Raw genomic sequence first — 22,674 nt, 5'->3', positions numbered from 1 at the left:
ACAGGATGTGAACATATTTACATATTGACCAAAGGCGTGTCAGCGCAGACGTTAGACTTGTTATTCTGCCTCTCTTTATTCCATGAACCTGCCATATCTACATGACAGGTTAAATAACATTCAAATATCCACTTAGAACTGATGCTGTTTACAGACCTGCAATAAGTGCTACTTTAAAAGATGTAATAAAAAAAATATAAAGTTCTTTAATTTAACATATGCTCTATTTCAATCCATCCAGTGCTGCCATCTAACTACCAACACTTTCCACTTGCTCCTGAGCCACTCCCATACACATAACTTCTCCAACAGGTTTTTCCATCTTTCTCCAGTAGAGCGTACCTGGAAAACTTAAAAGGAAACATTCGGATCAGATGCCCATATCACCACAAATGACTGCTTTTGACATGAGGGAGCAGCACCTCTACTCTGAGCTCCTCATATCCCCAATGCTGAGCGCAGCAACCCTACAAAGTAAACTCACTTTGGTTGCTTGCATTCAGGTCACCAAGGGGTTTGCATGTCCCTGTGATCCAGGAGTTTGTGTTGTCAGGAGAGATAAACCCTGGTAAGGTTTCCCAGAGCAAACTAAGAGGAAACCAGAGTAAGAGCAATAAAAGAAATTGCCAGTTTAGCCAGACCTGCCAGGATTTGTGAGGCGTAGCAAGATAAAACCCAGAAGAAATAACATGGATCTGTTGTCCCGGGGGCCCACAAAGTGTGGTTGCAGGCACTGAGGTCAGGAGCAATCAGGACTATCAGGGGCCTGAGTGTGTTTATTCCCAGTCCCACAAATCTTTGCTGGCCCATACAACACAACAAATCCAAATTAAGTTTGTCTAATAATTATTTTTTATTTTGCTTTTATTATACAAAAGTCACCTTATCCATTCACCTTGACTCCCATGTGATTTTAAAAGAAATGTGTTTTAACACTAAGATAGCCTTTAATTTGTTTATTTACAATGTCTTCATATGTTGAGATAACCAAGTATAACATTGCCAAAAAAGAAGAAGAAGAAAAAGTGTAGTAAACTTATGGCTGGACTGCACAATAATTGATTCAATACTGATTATTGGTGCTCCAATACATTCTTTCAATCAGAAAGGTGATTCTTAAAAAAAAGAAAGAAAAAAAGAGTTAAATAATTAAACTCTCATTACTTCATACCTTTAAGACCAAAAAGAAGACATTGAAAACACATAACCATACAATGGTAACTAAGCTATGGAGAGGACACATTTTTGATATGTTACCTGTCTTGGTTGCCTTCAAAGGATGAAACTTCTATTCAATCACACAGTAAAGGAATGGGCTGTTGATTGTGCCAAGTGCAAAAGGTACAAATTTACAGAAAAAGGTTAATCCTACCCAGGATCCAGTTTTATAAACAGCTTTAGAAAAACATCTCCCCAAAGTTAAGCGTGCCGTCACAGAAGCACCACAGTTAAAATACCACATAAAGCTTGAAGAACTGAAGCTCTAATCGTTGTCCGAATCTTTAGGTGGATAAAACGTTAACCAATCATGAAAGTCGTGCCCGTAAGGACGAAGTCTGTAAACTCCAAACATCATAACGTGCATCTGATTTGGGGACATCCCGCCGTAAGTGACCGCCATGTCGGGGCAACAGCCCTCCACTACATCAGAGGGATTGTCCTGCATGCTCTGTTTTATCATGTTGACCACATTCTGCTTGTTGAACAGGCCCTTGCCATGTCTATCTTCGCCATTTTCCGCAAACACACCGGCATATTTCAGGCACAAGGCCAGCTGCTTGTCTTCACCCATCTTCCACAGCGTGTGGGCTCTTTCAGGACATTGGCCTTCATCTTTGAACATGGTCATCAGCCTTTTCAGAGCTTCGTAGCTTAGTACAATCCCGCTGCTATACTCCACATACTCGAGCTCTCCTGACTTGACAGCATTTCCCAGGTAGAAAGGTTCATTGGGATCCTTTGCGAGAATGAGATGTTTCAGATTCTCAATGATGGCGAACGTGGTGGGTTGGGCCACAAAGAACCAGCGCAGGTCCCCGGCATTCTCATACGCATGTATGAGAGCTTTGCGCAACCTTGCCCAGTCATCTTTTTCATTCAGGTCAACCGCTTCAAGTGCCTTGGAGCTCTCTGAGGTGTAAAACACAGCATTGTCACAGTGTTTGCTCCAAGTGTCCAAAACGGTGGCCCAGTACACAAGAGTCTTGGGCTGTACCATGATGATGCAGTAGACCCGCACTTGATTCTTCAACTCCTCCACTTGACTTTCAGAGAGGCGTTTCAGCTCGTCTTTAGAGGGAGCATAAATATGGTGATGATGATGATCTTCTGTCGACGACTCAGAGCTGAAATTAAAGTTGCCCAGGAACGACAGCACCAAGCAGAAGACGCCTCCCAATAGCACCCCCTTCATGAATGAGCACCCATCAGACAACATGATGGCAGACACTGGAGGAGTAAGAAAATTCATTACTAGGGTAAAGACAAGCGTTTTAATATTATCCTGAAACCTAAGCGCTGTGATACAAATGTTTTTAACCATTTTTTTAAAGGAAGGTTTAAAGCATAAAGCAGACTCTTTAAAAAAAAAAAAATCAAATGCACAAACTTATTACTTTAAATATTAATTGTGCTTGTTTGAGTAGTCACTGACAAAGACCCATTTGAACCAGGAAATAGGCTGTAGATTGTGTTTAATTTTTAGCTGTAGTAAGGAGGATTTCTCCACTTTTGGGATAAATATTATATCTATTTTAGTCATCTGTGATGCTAACTACGTTTTTAATTGTTCAGCAGACAAAACAAGTGAGCTGAACAGCTTTCATTTTATTAATTTGAGCTTCATCTGGATAATAATAAAACTTCTGATGTCTTTTTGGTGCTTGTAGAAAAACCATACTGAATGTGGCACAAATTGTAGGGAAAACAACCTAAATGTCTATCTAAATGAGTATAAATCTGAAAATAAACTCATAACTGTAAAAAAAAAAGCCACATAGGGATCACTTCGGACTCAACCTTTATGACTATTCTATTGAATTAAATCGACAGTTTTGGTCTTCTCCTCTTTGTGTCTATTTGATTACACGCGGTATGATATAACGTTACAAGTTAATCAAAGGAATGGGAGTGGTTCCTGGCCATTCATTCATATCTCTGCCTCAAAATTTTGAGTACTAACTTCCACTCAAAATTTTGCACTGTTGCTCACTCCTGCCACTTTATCTCATGTGCAATATCCCATTGTATGGAGGAAAGGCCTAATCACCTCTATCATCAAGGCTTGTCAAACACACTGTTTGACGCAATCAGCTTGCACTTCTAGTTTGACGTTTCTTCACTACATAGAGACTCTCAGCTTTACATCAGGTTATTTATAAATTAACAATAAAAATGATTTAAAAAACCATCATATTTGTTTAGAAATACTTCGAGACAAACGACAAACACCCAACAGGCTAGCAGTGTTGTTGTCAAACTGCGCAAAATCATTCTAAATCGCTGATTCAACGTCGATAACTTTATGACAGCACTGGGAACCAACTGTTAGCTGTTAGCTCCCTGCCTTCTCAGTCTTACACTACGAGGTTCACTCGGGGGTCTTTCTAGCACCACCAGTACAACAAGCAGAAGGAATTTACTTTACCTAGAAGCGTTACTACTGTCGTGCCTCCTGTTGTTCTCCTGTTTGTCCAGTCTTTATTCAGCCAGCTGTCCTGTTTGGAATGACTACAAACGTCACCCAGCAGTAGAGCCAACTGTTCTTCTTCTACGATCTCAATAAAGCAGACTAGACGCTACAGCTGCGCAACACGGCCACCTACTCGTTGTTCACTACGCGTGTCACACTCGTCTTCTTCTTCTTCTTTGTGTTTAACGGCGGTTGGCAACCAACGTAAAGGAGCATTACCGCCTCCTACTGTTCCGGAGTATGGGTCAGAGTGAGTTTACAATTCGTATCACTTCTACCTCTTCTTAAAGTAAATAAAGAGTTCTTTTACTGATGACATGAAGTTGGCTTTAATGTTAGTTGTAAGGTCTTGGGGTTGTTACAGCTTCACCTTGATCACAAACTACGCCACCGTCGAACTAAAACATAACATAAAATTCAATGAAATAGTAAGACGAGTGAAATAAAGACATAAAATGATCTATATAACATACAAACATACCTCGCTGGCTGACCCATGCTTTGAGGCAGAAACGAGCACTTTACAGATACTTTTAAGAAACAACTTTCTCTGAATTAAATTGGCTTCTCTTGCTTCAACTTGCCATGGGCGTGCACATGAACATGGGCGTGCACATGAACATGGGCGTGCATCTCAACAGGTGCACCAGTGGAACCAACATGCAGTACAATAGTTCCTACGTGAGAATTTTCACAATAAATGACCTAATGGCATATAAAATATAGTGCAAAACAAAATACATTAACTGAAAGTAAGGCAGTATATAAAAAAAAAAAACTACACTCTTTCATAAACACCTATATCCTTCAGAAACCCCACCAGTTCCCTCACCTGTGCCCTACTACCCTCCAACACACTCTTCAGATGAAATCCCCCAATTCCCCGCTCCCTCAATCTATTCTGCAGAACTGTCCTCTCCACATCATAACCCTTGCACCGCAGTAGTACATGCTCTACTGTCTCCACCTCCTCCTTGCACACTCCACAAAGCCCCGTCTCATGTTCTCCTATCATCTGTAGTGTTTTATTTAATGCACAATATCCCAGTCTAAGCCTGGTAATGACCACCTCTTCTCTCCTATTACCCCTATACAACCTACTCTCTGCCACCTCCTTCTTAAGATCATACAATTGCCTGCCCTTACTCCCTGAATCCCACCGCTTCTGCCACTCCTGAACAACCTGCCTCCAAACAATACCTTTTGTTTCAGATCCGCTGCTTGTAATTTCCATCTCAGTCCTATTTTTAGTCAACGCTCTTTTTGCCAACCTATCCACCTTTTCATTTCCACTGATTCCTACATGAGCTGGCACCCAAAGAAAGTGTCACACTCGCCTTCTTCTTTGGTGGCTTATAACCCATATAAGGGTGTATTACGGCAACCCACATGGCGGCAATTTTGCACTTAATTTCAAAACCTAGTAGCAGACGTGGGCAGATTAAATACTGACAGTATCAATACCAATGACTGATGTTGAGAATAGCACAAAAAAGGAAGCTGATGTCAATGACATACAGTATAAAAAGTGGGGGTTATTTTAGTATTTATTTACTGGGTGTAAAGAGAGGTAGCTGCATGCTTGTAGCATGAGGCAGTCTCTGCAAACTTAGTCTACAATGCTATGAAAATTCAATAGAGAGAGGAGGCATGCAACTACAGCAACATGGTGTTTCTTTAAGAAGCTTCAAAAGTGTTTTAATCAGCAGAACACAAAGTATTAAGGAAAATGAAGACATATGATCGAGAAAGGCCCTACAACAGACACAAGATTAGGGACGTGACTAGTTTCAAGAACTCCTGTTAGTGTTTGTAAGGACAGCACAGGCGTTGAACATCACATCCACAGCTGCAGGATCCAAACTGCAGAATGTGTGATAGTGATGCTGAGACCACAACTTGCAGAAATCTGTAGACAACGTTAGTACAGTGTACTGGAATAAAAGTCAGGAAGATGGTTGAGAAGAGAAGGGCTAAGGTTCAGTGGGACTTCTGAGTGAAGGTTTCATTTGGCCTTTTGAATCCCAGAGAATAAATAAGATAGCTTCCAGGTGTGCTGGCTGGAACAAGTGGCAGAAGCAACCCCCACCCAAGGGCAGGATAAGACTACAGTCCCATCCAAACCTGAGAAGAGGTGCAGAAAAGGAAGAGAAGGAGCAGCATGACACTGGTGAACTATGCACCAGTGTCGTTTTGCTTTTGTTAAAGACTAACATAGGTGTCCTCTTGCTCAAGTCTTTAATATTGCTTATGATGCACATTAATGTGAGACAACGAACACTGGAGGAGAAACATATAAAACAGAAGCTTGACATTAAAAACAATTGGATAAACTCTGGGGGAACTGAACACACAAGAAATTAACTTAAAGTAGAAACTGAAGCTAAATAAACACCAAATATTTAAGACCTCTAGAATGATAAATTATATAGACTCCGGGAGTAGTTAAAGTATAGAGGAACTAGAAATGAGGTAGAGGTTGTCACTTGCTGCCTCTTCCCCCCAAGGGGACACCACAATGGACAATACACATATTTAAACTGGAAAATCCAGTTTTGGCACCTTCACTAAGAGTGTGTCTGCTTGTGTTTCCTCCCAGGTGCAAACCAGGGCCTTTTTGTACTTGAATGTGATAACCACTCAGCTGTGGAATCACCAGATAGAAAACCAAACAATAAAACTAAAACTCAGCATACTGTAACTGTCAGGGTCCCTGTGCCTACCCGGTCGGCTCAGTATGGCTACATATGTTTTTATATTCTTTTTTGTTCCTGCTCTCTCCCTTCCCCTCTTTCCCTCCTCCCTCTGCCTGGGCGGAGCTCACCTGTGGGCTCCTGCCCTTGGCCCACGCACCTGGTCGCAATCACGCACCTATGGCTCATCACGAGTGTTCCAGCTCCTTTATAAGATGGCAGCTCTGTGTTTCTCGTCGCTGGACTGTTGCCGACCCTCGTCAGTGTAACCCCAGCTCAGTTACTTCTAGAGTGTTTTCACAGCGATTTGCCTTATAATCCCTTTGTGTCTCTGTGTACAGATTCCCTGGACCAACCCCTGTGTTACCTGAGTGATTGGAGTGTGAAGAGGAGCGTGAGGAGTGGACAGAGTGTGTGTGTGACTTTCGGCGTCTTTCCCGTTCGTGTGTGGACCCCCGGAGCCCGGCTTTCCCCTCACTTTTGTAAATAATCACCTGGTGTATCGTAATAAAGACTCTTGTGCTTTCAAGACCTAGAGCCTGCGCGTGAGTCTGTTCAGTCCCGTTGTGACAGAAACAATGAAATCATGAACCAAAACACAACAGCAGAAAAGAGAAATTTATTACTCTGACAATCATGCATTTTCATTTAATCAGTATGGCTTTCGAAGTTAAAAGTCCCTAAACAGGTACCAAATTAAGAAAATGTATTTAAAGTTGCTCCTGTTCAGCTGTTGACCAGCTATAAGCACTCAGATGCTTCTCATAAAACATTTTATATCCTCTCTCTGGGACACATCTTCATGCGGTGTTCCGGGTCTTTTGACATCAGACACCATGGCCCAGGTCAGCCAACCAAAGCCCTGAGTTGTGTCCTAGTGGCTTTTTCAGTGGCTTCACAGACCTTCTGGGCATTCCTGTAATTCCCAGTTGCTTAAGGACTTAGAGTGACCGTCCTGCAAAACCTCTGCAGCCAACCCTCTATCGGCTCACTCAAACTCTTCCAGCCGGCTATTTCTTCATCAGCTCTGGCTACTTTGCATATTTCTTCTTGTTTGCATCTTCCAACCTTCTTCCTAGATCACGATAAGCTCCTGCATTATCGGGGTTTTATTGCCTTGGAGGTGATGATCATGCCTGGGTGGAATAATGTCAGTGTCAGTGACAGTGTCTTGTGGAGATTTCATCATGATCAAAACTTCTGAGTTTTTCGCATTAGACTAGGCTATATTTGACTGTTTCCAGTCAAATAAAGATGTAAAACAGTGATCTAAATGCCACATTATGGGAATTAACAGATAACTGATGTATTCGTTTTTACAGCACTTATCTTTTATTTTTTCTTTACCTTTTTTTTAAAAAATAATTTGATTTATTTGTGCATTTGAAACTGAGCTTTTGACCATAAACCTGAACCTTTGCTGTGTCTTTGCTTCTTTCCATTCATTGCTCAGCTGTCAGATGCATCAAATGTTGTTTTCAGCTGTAATTTCAGAGGCATGAAGACAATAAATCCCCTGAGGCCATGCACACTCATCTCAGCGTGAGGAATCTTTCAGTTTGACAAAAGCCATCAGGCTCCTCGAACAACAGAAAACTGTAAATGTGCCACTCTTGTTGAGTTTGCCTTTGATTTACAAACTCAAATGTATTGTATTGTAAACTTTATAAGTAGTAAATAATTTATTTATTATTTATTTATTTATTTATTTATTTATTTATTTATTTATTTATTTATTTATTTATTTATAATAAATAAATAAATAAATAATTAAAGAATTTATTTATAATGTATTTATTTATTTATAATAATAATAAATAAATACATAATTAAAGAATTTATTTATAATGTATTTATTTATTTATAATAATAAATAAATACATAATTAAAGAATTTATTTATTATTTATTTATTTATTTATAATAATAATAAATAAATAAATTCTTTAATAATTTATTTAATTTATTTATAATTTAAAGTTTGATTTAATACGGATGATGCAGTTTAACCTTGTTCTAATGCAGACATCCATTCATTTTATTCAGAGGTGCAGGGGAGACTCTCCCAGCTGTCACAGGGCAAAAAGTGGTTCACAGCCTACAGGTGGCCAGTGCATTGCCAACCTAGCACAAAGAGACAATCATTCCCACCAATAGAGAGTCACATATTAATCTAACTCTATTTCCTTGGACTGCAAGGAATCAGGAGAACCCAGAGAGAGCCCATGCATGCTCCACAGCCAACCAGTGGATCTGAAAGACCTTCTCTCTGTGAGGTGACAGTGCTAACCCCTGCATCACCATCTTAACATAGACTGTGACATCCAATATGTACAAGTATTAGTTTACATACGGCAGATGCAAAACTATAACTTAAATTAAATTCCCCCAAATCATTTTGCTGATCTGAGTTGCCTTTAGTCAGGGTTCACTGCGAAAGATTTGCTGCCTCAATTTCATTTCCCCTGTTTGTGTTCCTCAAGTTGTTTGGGTTTTTATTCATCATAAAAACGGGAATGAAATCTTTATTACACAAACCTGAAACTACAAAGTGTTATTGACTCAGGTAAGTGCTGCTCTGCAGAAATGGGTCCAGGTTTTCAGAGTGAGAGAAAGACATAAAACAAATGAGTGGTGGAGAGCCAGCAGGTGAATCAAACTGTTCTCCTTCAAGCAGAAGGAGGACTGCTTTAAAAAAAATATTGGAAAAAAATGTTAATTTTTTTAATGTGTGTCCATTAGAATGATTACTGTCCTTTTTTCTCCCCAAAATAACTTCTAGTGATTGCCAACAATGCATATTTAATTTTTTCTAATGATAATTTCCAACATTTTGGCATGTTGCATTTTATAACGCATGCATACAGAAGGGAGCAGCATTGTATTATAATTTATATCCAGCACTTACAATGTCACTTCCTAACATGAGCTGCACCTCATATTCATACAGAAATGGGAGAAAACTGAGTTCAAATACTTTGGAAGAACTTGAATTTGAAGAACCTGCAGTCTTGAAACATCTATATTTTTCATGATATATATATATATATATATATATATCTCAGATATGTTCAGTATGTATGTATAGACAGATAATGAAAAGTGTGTTCTTTTGTACACACAAAAATATTCAGATCACAGTGAGATAGTCTGTTTAAAGAAGAATTTTATGTGATAAGATACACTTCATTTATCCCAGATTTGATACATATCTTTTGCTACAGTACAAAAAAACCCAAAACCAAATTGCTTAAATAAATGAATGAATAAATAAATAAATAAATAAATAATAATGCATACTGTTTAAAGTTTATACTTCACAATAAGCTGGACGTAGTGACTTTTATTTTGAAAGGGTAGCAGTGTACATTGAAGCCTACAGAGATTACAAATTAAAACTGAAACAGCTGGTCTGATGTCTGTACAGGGATGACAAAAACAATGACACATGTATAACTTGTATTATGGTTTATAAGTCAAGTATTTTGTATATTGTATTGTATAAGTATTATTTATAAGTATTGACCTCAGTCATAACTGATGTCCTCACAAAGTGACTCAGAAACCTTCAGTGACACACTTCCACCAGCCCAGTGATCTCAGACATGAGCAATGACACGTTCAGGCAGCCCATCACGTAGAAAGGCTGCCATCGCGGCGTCTCTGGACAGCCTCTGATTATTGTCGGAGAGTAAACATTTGTTTGGCTGCTCTGTACAAGCGCAGATAGGCTTCAGATTAATTGACAGGGTCCCCTAAATCGTGTCTATGACGCCTGATCCATCGCGTCAAGACCATTAAGAAGGAGGCTGGGTGAGATGATAGCGTATCGATCAGGTCATGATGGATGGGCCCTGAGAATATATAAGTGAAGTTCTCGGTCGAGTAAAGGGAGATGAGTTCAGCTCTGGTCATCGACACAGAGACACCATGCTTTCTGCAGCTCTGCTTTACCTTGTAGCTGTGATTTGTTCAGCAACATGGACACATGCTCTCCCCCTTTACCCTGAGTCCAACCTGGAGCCACAGACAGGTAAGACACCTTTAAAACTGTTTTCTTCTTTTCAGGTTATATTTCTCCTACTGATTTCTTCTTGCCATTTTTTAAATCTCTTGACCTCTCTTGTCACCCAACACTTGGACAGTCACATTGTAACTTATCAATGAGATGTGTGATTAAAAAAAACAGAAAAATGAATGAGAAATATGTTTCATCTGAACAGATTTCATTCAGAAACTAGTTTCAGAAGTGGAGGACGGCACCAATGCTGCAGAAGGCGAACAGAGAGATGTGAATAATATTTATCCCCTACTGGTGCATCACAATGGAGGGAGGGACTCGTGGAATAAAGGTTAGAAAAAAAACATAAATTTGCATGTAAACAGGAGCATTACGAAGCAAAAAAAATCATCACATTTTGTGGTGAAAGCAGATTGTACAACTCTAAATTTTATAACTCGTTTCAGGGGTGAAAGATTCAGCACAACAGGATAAGTTTGCAAACATGGTGAGTTTGATCATCTGCATATTTGTACACTAATAAGGCATAGACAGAGAAGTGAAAGATGCAGAGATGTTGAAACAATGAGAAGCTCAAAGTATCATAAAATAAAAAGAGTATTCAAGGTGAGTTTATGCCAGTGAAAACAGCGTCCCTGTGAACGCAGGGTCTGCATCTAATTCATCATTTTGCTTATTTTTAGGTCGAGGAGCTGAAAGAAGTTGTACTGAAATTGGCTGCCGCTGAGAAGCTTCGGTCGCAGGGTTTCCTCAGATCAGAGCAGAGCCTCCCGAAAACGAACAAAAGAGGTGCGTGACTCACACGCCTCAGCTGCTCGGCCACCAAAACGCAACGATCGAGTGAAAAAGGATGTTTAGTTTTTCACATAAGCAAAGATAAATTATTTACACTGTAAACAATGACAGATGTATAAGCTTTAAGCATTTAACAACTGCTTTATAACACATGTAGCATAGCTTTTGCATGATATAAAGACATTTTTTATTAAGGTGAAACAGTACAGGTAGAAAGGTTAAAACATTTCACTAATAGATATGAAACTCCTCCAGTGGATTACACGCATTAGGAATATTAATATTATTTCTACTGCTACTACTATGGTGTATAATAGAAGGCAAAGGCAAAAAGGTGAAGCTTTAAATCTCCAAAACTTTATGTCTTCATTCATATTTGCTAAAGCCGTTCAGTGGGTTGATTGTTACCAGGCTGATTTTATATTTGACTATATCAAATTCAAATTCAAATTTTATTTGTCACATACAGTCATACACAGTACGATATGCAGTGAAATGCTTAGACAACTGCTCGTGACCTAAAGGAAAAAAGAAAAGGCTATGAATAAGATAGGAAATAAATATGAAAATTAAAAAGGGTAAATTTAACTAGAAAGGAATAAAATAAAATAAAATATAAAGTTGAAAATAAAATAACTGTACAGCACAAATTAGAATGAAGGGTAAATTTAACTGGGAAAGAATAAGATAAAATGTATAAATTAAAGTTGAAAATAAAATAACTGTACAACGAAATACACAGTATAGAAATATATAAGAATGTATGAAGAAATATAAATATATATATACACAATAACAGCAGCTGTACAAGTATTGACTGGAAATGAAGAATATAATGTCCAGTGTTGTGCAATCCACATTTGTAAGTGTCTTGTAGACTTTCCACTAATCTAGATGATTTGTTCAACCTCAGCTGACTGCACGTTTCACCAGCCGTATAGACAGTACACTGTGGTCATAAAAGACCGTAGCGTCTCCTGCATATAGTGATGATTCTCACTTTCTCAGTGTGTCAGTCAGTGTTTGCAGCCATTCCCCAATTCTCTGTGAAAAGTGCTCGTGATCATTAATCAGTTTAAGCCACAACAGTTTGCAAATGATCAATGAGAAAATGAATGTAAAGCTGCTGATTTTGCTCATTTATAAATAAACTTTACTGTTTATAAAGTGAGCGAAACCAGCAGTCAGCTGAGACTGAAGATGTGGGTGTATGAGGTGAATTTGCCAGCTAAACAAATGATCTTTCTAACATACGCAAGTTATACTTTCTCTATCTACATTCGGACTCACTTGCATAATTTCTTCAGAACCAAAATCCAAATATTGGATAAAGCGATAAAGTGATTCTGGGAATCCCATGTTATAAAATAATCTATAAGTAAGACCCAGAATGATATCTGAACATCCCATGTATTTAAGCATTCAGGATATATGCATGGAAATAAAACTGGAGAGTTTGGTCGTGATGAGTGCTGCTGAAGTGAAGATTTCTACCTGAAACAATGAATCTCATCTTGACATTGACTTGAATTGGCTTCATTGTAAACATCCACACATTTTCACTAAAAACCACCAGGAAAAAAATGTCTAAAAGATATCACAGTGAACCTTCTAAAGCCGAATACCAACATACAGCTTTCTGAAATGTTATATTTAAATATGCAATAACTATGATGCTACATAGATGCAAATAAAATAAAACATCTTCTTTCAAACTTTAACATTATTAGATTTTTTGTTTGCATGCTATCTCTTTGCTGCTGTATCACTGGAAATGTCCCTGATGTGAAGTATCATCTTAACTTATTACTGAAATAGTAACAAAAAAAGGTCCGGTGCATTAAACAGAACAGTGTTCAGTATTTGTATTGCATCTGTAACCTCTCTGTGAATATTTAAGATAATATTTTATCCTGCAAAAATGTGCACTACACCACAGAGGAGTAATTAGAGTATATATAAGATATTAATGCAATTACAAATCTCAGATATGTTCAGTAAGTTTAGAAAAACAAGAAAAACACCTTGAAGGGGAAAAAACTGACAAATAAAAGATGCGAGTAACATCTTTTTTTCTCTCTTTGATGTCCCCGACAGCATGTTTCTGGAAATACTGTGTGACCAACTAGAGCTCAGAGACAGCGAGTACGATGTGGTTTCAGCACAGCCTGGTCTGAAGCGCTCTCCCTCTTCATCACCAGTTTTGTTTCCCACCACGTGGTATATTCATCGCCTGCACCGGATCAACAGAAGATATATTTTTGAAGCTGTAAAATGTTTTTTTTTGTGGCTGAAAATAAACTTGAATATCAGAAATGCCGTTTCGCGTTCCCTGGTTTTACCCGTGAAAGTTCAAATGAATGACAGAAACCAGATTATGACAAAGAAATATTTATTTTCATTAGTGTGACAGTGTGTGACAATTCAGTGAAACTGTATTTGTACACAGTAAGATATACAGGAGTGTTTTACATAAAAATGAACTGTTTACGCAGCCGTCGCTCACACTAACACAATCATACATATTTCTATGTGGCTGTTTTGATTGTAAAATGCAAAAAATATTGATATTTACACTATAAACAAAACTCTACTGAATATAAATCAACAATCAATTGCACATATGGCCTTTTTTGTCTGTGAGTGACCTGGATAAACAGTAAATGCCAAAACATTTGACTCTAGCATGTCTTGGAGCTCTAAAGCTATATGAGCTCGAGAATTTTAGGGTGTCTGGTTCACTGCCACAGTTTATTTTTGAAGTTTGCAGCGCCCTCTACAGATCACCATCTCTACACACATGGTTACAATTGATTAAAGAAAAAAAACAGAACAAAGGAGTGAGATGTTTATTTCCTCTTGTTGGCCACGCTCAGGTAAGCCTTCTCAATTTCAATGTCGGCTGGGCACGTCTGTTTGAACTCGTCTCTCTCGTCAGCGTTTTTAAGGTATCTCCACACGCCTGTGAAATGGGCTGGAATCTCAAAGTTGCAGTACTTTTTGGCAGCAACCTAAAATAAATAAATGGAGAGGAAAGTGTTTTAGGTTAAAACAAGCACTTATCTCATTCAAAGTTCAGTAGTTCGCATCATAGGTTCAGGCCTTCTTCAAGATAAAAGAAGACAAATTTGAAGACTAACACATAGGTCATGTACTATTCCTTTAGGTTACTAACACAAAATATTAAAGAGGTGTCATGGTGCTGTCGTTGACCCAGCGTTTTGTGTTTTATGATTATTTTCCTCTGTTCTAATTATTCTGATTTTGGTATTCTGTGTCCTCCCCCCTTGTGTCCGGTTCATGTTCTAGACTTCCTGTTTTATTCTGAAGGTCTTTGTCTGTTGTCATTGTGTTCAGCTTGTGTCCTCCAGTCATCATGTGTATTAGGATCTCCTGTGTGTGATTACCCGATTACCTTGTGTGTGTATACATTGGCTGTATCCCAATTCAGGGTCTGCAGCCTTAAAGGCCGCATTTTAAGGCCGATTACGTCACAGCGACGCAACGAAGGCTGTCCCAATTCAAAGGCTGCTCGAAATGCGGCCCTCAAATGCGTCCTTAATTTCCCTGAATTTTAAGGATGTGGCGGTGTAGACTTCGTGGCCCAACATATCCCAGAATGCATAGTGCGGCGGTGGGTGTGGATAATTTTGCTGAAAAAAAACAGCGGATGAGGGGCGCCTGAAGAGTAAACTTTAAGTAAGTACTGAATATGATGTCACTTATTTATGTGCAAATGTTTAATAACGAAGAACATTAAAACATTACTGTTGGCCACATGTCGGCAAAGTTATGTGACATTAGTGACGTTTGTACTAACTTGGTTTTAAAGCCTTTACTTTAAAATATACGCCGTTCAATAGCTGAGCTTAATCAGAGAATGATCAAAGCTCATGTAGAAACAAACAAACAAATGAACAAAAGATTTTCTCCTTCATTTCTGTCAAACAAAGCTGTATGAAACGTTTCCAGCTGTTAGTATCATGGTTGCTAGGCAACCTGGGCAGCGCGACGGAGGCTAGACCGTCCCATTTCACAAGCCTCGCACTTCCGGCCTTAGCGGTCTTTAAGTACACGGCCCTCGAGGATTGTTGAGGCTGCAGACCCTGAATTGGGATACAGCCATTTAGTGGGTGTCGGTCTACATTTCATGGTGTTTCGTTCCTGTCTCTGCGTCGCTCTGCCCCGCACCCCTTTTGTATGCTCTCAGGTTTGTTATTTAGTTCTCCCAGTTTAGGTTTCTTCAGTTACTTCTCATGCTTCACTGCTTGCTTGCCACTATCCCACCTTGTAAATAAACGTCACACTCTGCATCAGTCAGCTGCCTGCATTTTGGGTCCTTTTCATTCCACGACACGACTGCTGCCCCGGCCGTGACAAGAGGATGCTTTTAAACGGTGTTACAGGCACATAAATGCTAAAAGCAGGTCACTTTAGCCAGTTGCTAGGTGGTTGCTAGGCAATATAATCCTAGCATAATATTTGACATAGTCGAAAACCTTCAGTAGGTCAGAAGCAGAAGTGTGCCAAGTGTGGTTGCACAACTGATGGTCTGGGAGACGTTTGCAGTCAAACGCACTCATGAACAGAGATTTAGCATTTATTAAAGTGAGAAGATCAGGAAAACTATTGAGTTTATTTTACTGTATTTTGCAGTTTAAATTATAATAATCGGGATTAAATAAGGATAATAAAGTATCCAGCTATCTGTTCACACAGGGATTCTTCTGATCCACTTTAGATGATCAGATGATTTTTTCCTCCTCTGTTTCCTTTCAGCCATCAGTGCACAGCTGTCTCACCCTGATAACGTGCAGTTTGGGCAGCAGGTTGCAGTCAGCTAAGGTGAGTCGGTCGCCGTCCAGGAACTTCCTGTTGGAGACGGTGATGGTTTCCACTGAATTGTGGTCGATCTCCTCGGGGAGGGGGCTGTTCAGGTAGTCATCCAGACGCTTGAACTCCCGCAGCAGGTTTTTCTCTTGCACTGTCAGAAACACAGAGACAGGTTTCATGGTGTGTTTTAAGCACTGCTGCTCAGACACGAGAGCTGCATTTAAAAGCAGTTACCAGGCACCTGTACTTTATGTGAGAGCTGCAATTTTATGCAGTTTTATGCATTTGAGGGAAATATTGTCCTCGGTAACAGTGACACCACTGCTGTAATTTATGTAGTTCCGACCTACTTTGCATTAAACTTCTATCTAACGTGCAAAAACTCGGTTAGCATGTCTCATATTTTAGCACAGCTGTGGTGGATCTTGCTGATGCTGAGATGCACAATCTTTATACATGATGACAACGTCAGGTCAATGTGGTTAATCCTTCACAGCAGCAAATAAAAAAGGGGGCTGTAGGCTGCCGGGGATTCCCATGATGCATTGAGTTTTTCCTTTCCAGTCACCTTTCTCGCTCACTATGTATTAACAGACCTCTCTGCATTGAATCATATCTGTTATTAACCTCTGTCTCTCTTCCACAGCATGTCTTTATCCTGTCTTCCTTCTCTCACCCCAACCAATCACAGCAGATGGCCCCGCCCCTCCCTGAGCCTGGTTCTGCTGGAGGTTTCTTCCTGTTAAAGGGAGTTTTTCCTTCCCACTGTCGCCAAAGTGCTGCTCATAGGGGGTCATATGATTGTTGGGTTTTTCTCTGTATCTATGAAGCGCCTTGAGGCGACTTTTGTTGTGATTTGGCGCTATATAAATAAAATTGAATTGAATTGAATTGAATATTTTAGCACATATAATAGTTTATGTAAAAGAAAATATATTTCAACAGGTTTTTGAACAAGTTTTGAAGTTTGTAAAGGAATTTAATTGTCCAGAGGTTTGATCCAAATAAAGTTTTTTGGATTTTTCTCTTTATGAAAGCTTCATCTTGGTGTGTGTGGACTGTCATGTTTCCATGTTTTGATTTGGAGGAGCTTTTTTCTTTTGTTTACTTTGTGGGTGTGCGTCTGGTTTTTATTTGTTTCTTCTGTTGTAGAAAAATTTAAAATATGTTGGGAAAAAAGTTTAGAGTGAGTGTAATGAGAAAAAGCTCATTTTAACTATACTGACTTGACTTGAACCGATATGCAAACATAAATGCAGCTCAATACTCTGCAACATAGCAATATTGTATCAATGCTGCACGTCTATTAAATCGAACTTACAGGCGTTATTTGGGCTGTTTTTGATAAAAGCGGAGAACTTTGCAAAGATGTCAGCTCCCACGTCAAAGGACTCTTTGTTTACCGGGCTGAGATGAGGATACCTGCGAATCGAGAGCAGAAAAGAGCGCGTCGGTTCAGTGAACCGTCATCAAAATCATAAGATGTTTGTGTAATGATTAAGCGTGGCGGTACCTGGGAGGGGCCAGCGTTTGTTCGAGAAACTCTTCAATTTTGATGAAGTCTGTTTTGAGGGTGCCGTTGTAGAGGAGGAAAGGAGGGTTAGTCCCAGGGGCCAGGTCTTTGAGCTCAGCTGGCTTCCTGGAGATGACACAGATTGATGAACAAAGGCACGCCAGGAGAGAATTTGAGTTCTCTTAAACATGCCAAAGTAGTAGTTTATCAAGACTGTCAGAATCAAATATTGTACTCTAAATGAATGATTCAACACTGGCTAGAACATATCTAAAACAAAAGATATGGTTGTTGATTTTAGGAAACAACAAAATGGGCACGGAGTCACTTCAATTAAAGGTCAGAAAATAGAGCAAGTACAATCATATAAATTAGGGATGCAACGATACCAATTTTTTCAAACCGATACGATACCGATACTTGGATCTGAGTACTTGCCGATACTGAGTACAAAAACCGATACTTCTACCACACACACACACTGCCCGTGGATTTTCTCTTGACATTTTTCATCGCTTTTCCAAAACCTGAGTTAAAGTTGGCTGTTCCACACTGCTGACATTTTGTTTAGCCTAGCTACAGCAGCCTCCAGTTTCTCTTTTTAATCTGGAGCTGCCAGTCTCACTCGCCTAACCCTGTGCCTGTTTAGCACGGGATGTCCCCCTAGTGGCCAATCTAAAAAACTACAACAGAAATGACAAGCCACCCTCTGATTAATGAAATAAGTTAGTATCGGTTCATGGTATTGGTTATCTTTTACGAGCATGAGTACACACACATTTTACAGTATCGGCCCCGATACCCGATACCAGTATCGGTATCGGTGCATCCCTAATATAAATATCTTGGGACCATAATCAATGAAAAACTGATCAAAATTGCAAATCAGTTTGTAAAAAGGGTCACCAGCACCTTTATTGTCTTAGGAAACTTGCTCATTTCCACATTGACCAAAAATTTTAAATTTGTTTTATTGTTCTTTTATTGAGTCTGTTTTATCCTTTTGTTTGGTGGCATGGTTCGGTCTGACCTCTGTCACAGAGAAAAACTCTCTAAATCAGATAGTGAGATGGTCCAGTCGTCTGATAGGTGAGCCACAGTCTTGTTTAGCCTCCCTGTACTCCAAGCAGGTACAGAGGATGGCTTTATCAATCCTTAAAAATGGTCCCCATCCTCTAAACCATAGGTGTCAAACTTTGGCCCGCAGCCTAATTACATTTGGCCCGCGAAGCCATACCAAATTACTATTAGAGCTGGCCTACTGGTATTATACAGCTAATATATATATTGTTTAGTATTAAGCTTTGCTTGTTCCATATTCAGTGATTCAGAAAAACGTGTTTGAGTCCATAAGAAAAGATTCATACAAGAGGGACCTGTTTGTATCACCATGGAAGAAATGGATGGACTACATTAAAAAACACAGGCCAGTTTTTGCTTTTACTTTAGATTTTGACTTTGTTAACTACTAGAAGACTAGAGGAAATATTAGTTACATTAATGGAAACAAAAACACACTCCCTGCATTTATTTGTTTATTTTTCTTTCCTTTTTTTTTTTTCCTTATGTATTTTTATTTATTTTGTTTGTTGTTTCCTGTTTTGCTTCTTTTTCTTTTCTTCTTTTTCTTTCATTCTTATTGTATGGATAATTTGGTTGTTTAAATATAGAAAAAAAAGAAAAAAATATATGTACTGACAGATAGCTGAAGTTGATGGTATTGTATAGTGATTCTAAAATGTCAATTAAAAAAAAAAAGAAAAGATTCATTCTTATATCTGGAGGAATAAATATATTTCAATAAATAATAACGTTAGCCCGCGACTTTGTTCCAGTTTTGAATTTTGGCCCACTGTGTATTTGAGTTTGACACCCCTGCTCTAAGGGGTGAATTTCAGCTTCTTCCCTCAGGACGGAGGTTTCTATTTCCCAGATGCAGGACAAAGCGTTATAAAAATAGCTTTGTCCCCGTTGCTGTCACTGAATTAAATAAGAACTGTTTTTGATTCGAAATATTAAAATTACTATATATGTGCCACAGTGAGGTTTATATCTTTACTAGGTATGTGTGTTTTTAAAGGGAAGCCAAATGCTGTCATTTTTTCTGTAAAGCAAATGTACCTTGCCTATGGGTATAAATAAAGTTACCTTGACCTTGGCTATTAGTTTAGTTATGAAAATACACAGTGATGGGAGGGGCTGCCTTTTTAAAGGCCTGTTTTGTGTGTGCTCTGAATCACTTAATTATCTGTATCCTTTCAAAGTTTCCAAACCTTGTTTGCTTGGCTCGTAGTGGCCCTGAGAAATTCACGCAATAAAGCCTCAATTAAAGAAGGTGATTGTTTGAAAGTGACACAGAGGTCTTTGTACTCTCAAACTTCTACCGAACGGAGCGAGTAAAACGTCAATAGGCGTTCAATTGGTTTGGATTACTGACACACACACACACACAAAAAAAGGTTCTCAATTTCTCCCTCGCTTTCCGCATAATTGAGTTTTGTGTGAAAGTCCCCACGACCAGATGCTCAGGAAGTGTTTTTTTCCACTGGAGCAGTGCTTACTTCCTCATATCAACAGTGGTCACTGTAAACTTCACTCCTTTGAGCCACAGCACCATGAAGAGCCTCTGACAGAAAGGGCAGTTCCCCACGTTTTCACCGTCATGTCCAGCCTGAAAAACACAAGAAATAAATATCCCACGAGTCCAAAATGTTCTGTTTAAGTAACTTAAACTTCACTTTTTCTATTAGATCTCATCTGCAGATTAATAAAGTTATTTTGGAGCTGAGAAGGTGTGTCTGCGATACACACAGTCGATTTCCTATGTGGAGGAGGGGAAACCCTGGCATTGTGTTGTAGCGGAAAAACAACCGACACCAACGCAGAGAAGTTTAAAGGTCCACCACGTATTGACCATATGTTAAATAACAGTGTGAAATTTCTGGAAATGATTTGCTTAAATGAGAAAATTGATGACACTCTCATGTCTGTGTGGTAAACCTGAAGAAAGTTGGCATCTAGTTGGCGTAGCTTAGCTGATAATCACTGTTAGCTAGATGTGTATTCGCCTCTTCACACCAAATACAAAGCAACTGATATGAGTTTGTGTTGTTAGACACAAATTAAGGCAAATCCACATTAACTTATGTGAACATTTAGGGAGCTCCTATCAGTCGAGATTCTGTAGATATCACTGACAATCTCAAATAGAGCAGCCTGAGAGGTTTAAATTGACTTCTCTTTTAAAAGAGAAAGAGAAAAAGGAGAGCGCTAAGAGAAAGTGAGAGAAATCAGATGACTTCTTGGTGAGGTTTGAAATACTGTAACTTGATTCCAGCTGTCGGTCGTGTTCGTCCTACTCATATTGGTTGTTTTGAGTGAATATTTGGGGGGTTTCCAAAACCACTGCAGCAACTGGACTGACAGGAGTGATAAAGATGTGAAGATAAAAGATAAAGTTTTAAAGATGGATGTAGGCTTTTGGTTCTTTTTAAAGGCCACCAGGGACCTGTGTAAACTCTCCTGATGAGCTTATGGAGTTTCAGGCTGTACTGGATAAAATATTAAATTCATTCTAAGTGTCAGAAAGGTCAGTGAGCGTGTGCCACGTTCAGTTTCAAAGCGCCAAGATGCCGACTGCAAAGGAGTTCATCTCGTAACTTTAAAACAGGACTTCACAATCCAACATGTGACATCACGCTGCTTCCATCTTTATCCTGCCTATGGTAACACGTGGTGAGACTTCACTTCCAGAAAGATCAGCGGTCAGCTGATGTTTCCATTTGTTTGAATTTGTGCAAAAATTTTATTAAATATCACTTGTAGCTTTAAGCAGGTTTATATTCTGGGCTCTTATCAAGTCTCATCAACGACAACATGCCATTTTAGACTTTGTTTACATTCTTCATTATATTAAGTAGAAAGATATAACTCATAAGTGCTCTTTAGAGGTATTTTCTGCTACTTTTTGGACTGTTATTACAGTCTTTATGCTAAGCTGACTGGATTATCTGCTGGCTCCAGCTCCACATGACAGTGTTACTTAACTTTTCATCCAACATCTGGCAAGAAGCTGCAAATTTAAGTGGCTGAAATATGGCACGTCTACCACTCTATACTGCCTTATTTCTTATTTGTTTTTGCTATTCAGCTGCCTTATTGTATATTTCAAGATACACTGTTTCTCTGCACTTGTGCCTCAACTAACTACATCAGGAAAAAAAAGAATGAGAAAAAAGAAAATGAGAAACTTTTATGTGACTTTTAGATAGATGACTGTATCTGAATGTGTGCGTAACTAAGGTGGGTGTGTCTGTCCAGGCTTGAGGCCAGTCTCCATATGCTTCTTGCTCCTTCTGGGTGTGCTCTGATAAGTTGGAGAGTGTTTCTGATAAGAAACCAGCTCTGGCCCACACCGAGGATACAAACACCCCAACATCTGCAGCGTATAGTATCTGGGGACAGCACCAATCAAAAATAGAGCTGTCCTCTGATTGTTGCTGCCTCTATGGCAATAATTGTGGACCACCGTTGTTTGACAACACTCATAAATGAGCAGCAAGCCTTTGACAGAGTGCCCCTTTTCTTCAGAAGTTTAAAATGGACATGAAATGACTGACCTTGATGAACAGCTCGATGCTTGGCTCCTTATCAGAGCTCTGTCGAAGTGCCATTTTATCCCCCAAAAGTTTTTGTTTTGTTTGATTTAAAAAGTCCAAGTGCTCCTATTAAAATTTCCCCCGAAGTCAGCAGTTGCAAAAATCCACAAAGCTGAAGAGAGGAAGCTGAGTGCGGTGCTGTCGTAGAGGCACTCTCCTCTGGTTTCACGTGCTTTCTGTGGTCCTGGGGAAGTCTCACACCTCAGGGCTGCCTGTGTTTGTCTGAGGGCTCCTTGGAGGCTATCGCTCTGAACATATTTTACAAGTTAGGGGGAGAGGGCGGATCCGAGTAATGGGCGGAGTACATGCTCCACACTTATATACCCAGAGCCTGGCTCTATGAGGAGAGAGCTTAAAATAGCGCTTCTGCACATTGCAATACACAGGAAATGATAACACAGGGTGACTCACATAAATTAGCGCAATTCATGAGAGCTCCTCATTCCAACAGCATTTAAGATAAAAGAATTA

General features: G+C 39.3%; 3 protein-coding genes across 4 annotated transcripts; 1 reads left to right on the top strand and 2 right to left on the bottom strand.

The window, feature by feature from the left end:
• Positions 1-829: 829 nt before the first annotated feature.
• c1galt1c1 (C1GALT1 specific chaperone 1) lies at positions 830-4,218 on the bottom strand. Of its 2 annotated transcripts, none has more exons than XR_437367.3 (3): positions 3,647-4,057; positions 1,258-2,448; positions 830-1,115 (listed from the first exon to the last, which is right to left on the bottom strand). XR_437367.3 is itself a non-coding variant. In XM_087851508.1 (3 exons), the coding sequence occupies exon 3, from the start codon at positions 2,435-2,437 to the stop codon at positions 1,484-1,486; it is 954 nt and encodes a 317-aa protein (XP_087707634.1). In that variant the 5' UTR covers positions 2,438-2,448; positions 3,647-4,089; positions 4,173-4,218; the 3' UTR covers positions 830-1,483. The 2 variants fall into 2 exon arrangements, 1 of the variants encoding a protein (XP_087707634.1); XM_087851508.1 differs by adding an exon at positions 4,173-4,218 and having other exon boundaries at positions 830-2,448; positions 3,647-4,089.
• Positions 4,219-10,289: 6,071 nt separating this feature from the next.
• urp1 (urotensin-related peptide 1) lies at positions 10,290-13,509 on the top strand. The gene is made up of 5 exons (XM_087851502.1): positions 10,290-10,416; positions 10,607-10,735; positions 10,851-10,891; positions 11,088-11,193; positions 13,297-13,509. Exons 1-5 carry the CDS (start codon positions 10,314-10,316, stop codon positions 13,326-13,328), a joined length of 411 nt encoding a protein of 136 aa, XP_087707628.1. The 5' UTR covers positions 10,290-10,313; the 3' UTR covers positions 13,329-13,509.
• A 65-nt stretch (positions 13,510-13,574) lies between these two features.
• clic2 (CLIC family member 2) lies at positions 13,575-22,467 on the bottom strand. The gene is made up of 6 exons (XM_006803206.3): positions 22,165-22,467; positions 20,107-20,216; positions 17,546-17,671; positions 17,354-17,454; positions 16,002-16,183; positions 13,575-14,210 (listed from the first exon to the last, which is right to left on the bottom strand). The coding sequence occupies exons 1-6, from the start codon at positions 22,216-22,218 to the stop codon at positions 14,049-14,051; spliced, it is 735 nt and encodes a 244-aa protein (XP_006803269.1). The 5' UTR covers positions 22,219-22,467; the 3' UTR covers positions 13,575-14,048.
• Between the last annotated feature and the right edge of the window lie 207 nt (positions 22,468-22,674).

The sequence above is a fragment of the Neolamprologus brichardi genome, chromosome 2 (genome assembly GCF_056152115.1).
Source record: "Neolamprologus brichardi isolate AB-2024 chromosome 2, ASM5615211v1, whole genome shotgun sequence".
Classification (NCBI taxonomy): domain Eukaryota; kingdom Metazoa; phylum Chordata; class Actinopteri; order Cichliformes; family Cichlidae; genus Neolamprologus; species Neolamprologus brichardi.
Note: the sequence above shows the minus strand (reverse complement) of the source record. Positions and strands in the feature narration are given on the sequence as shown.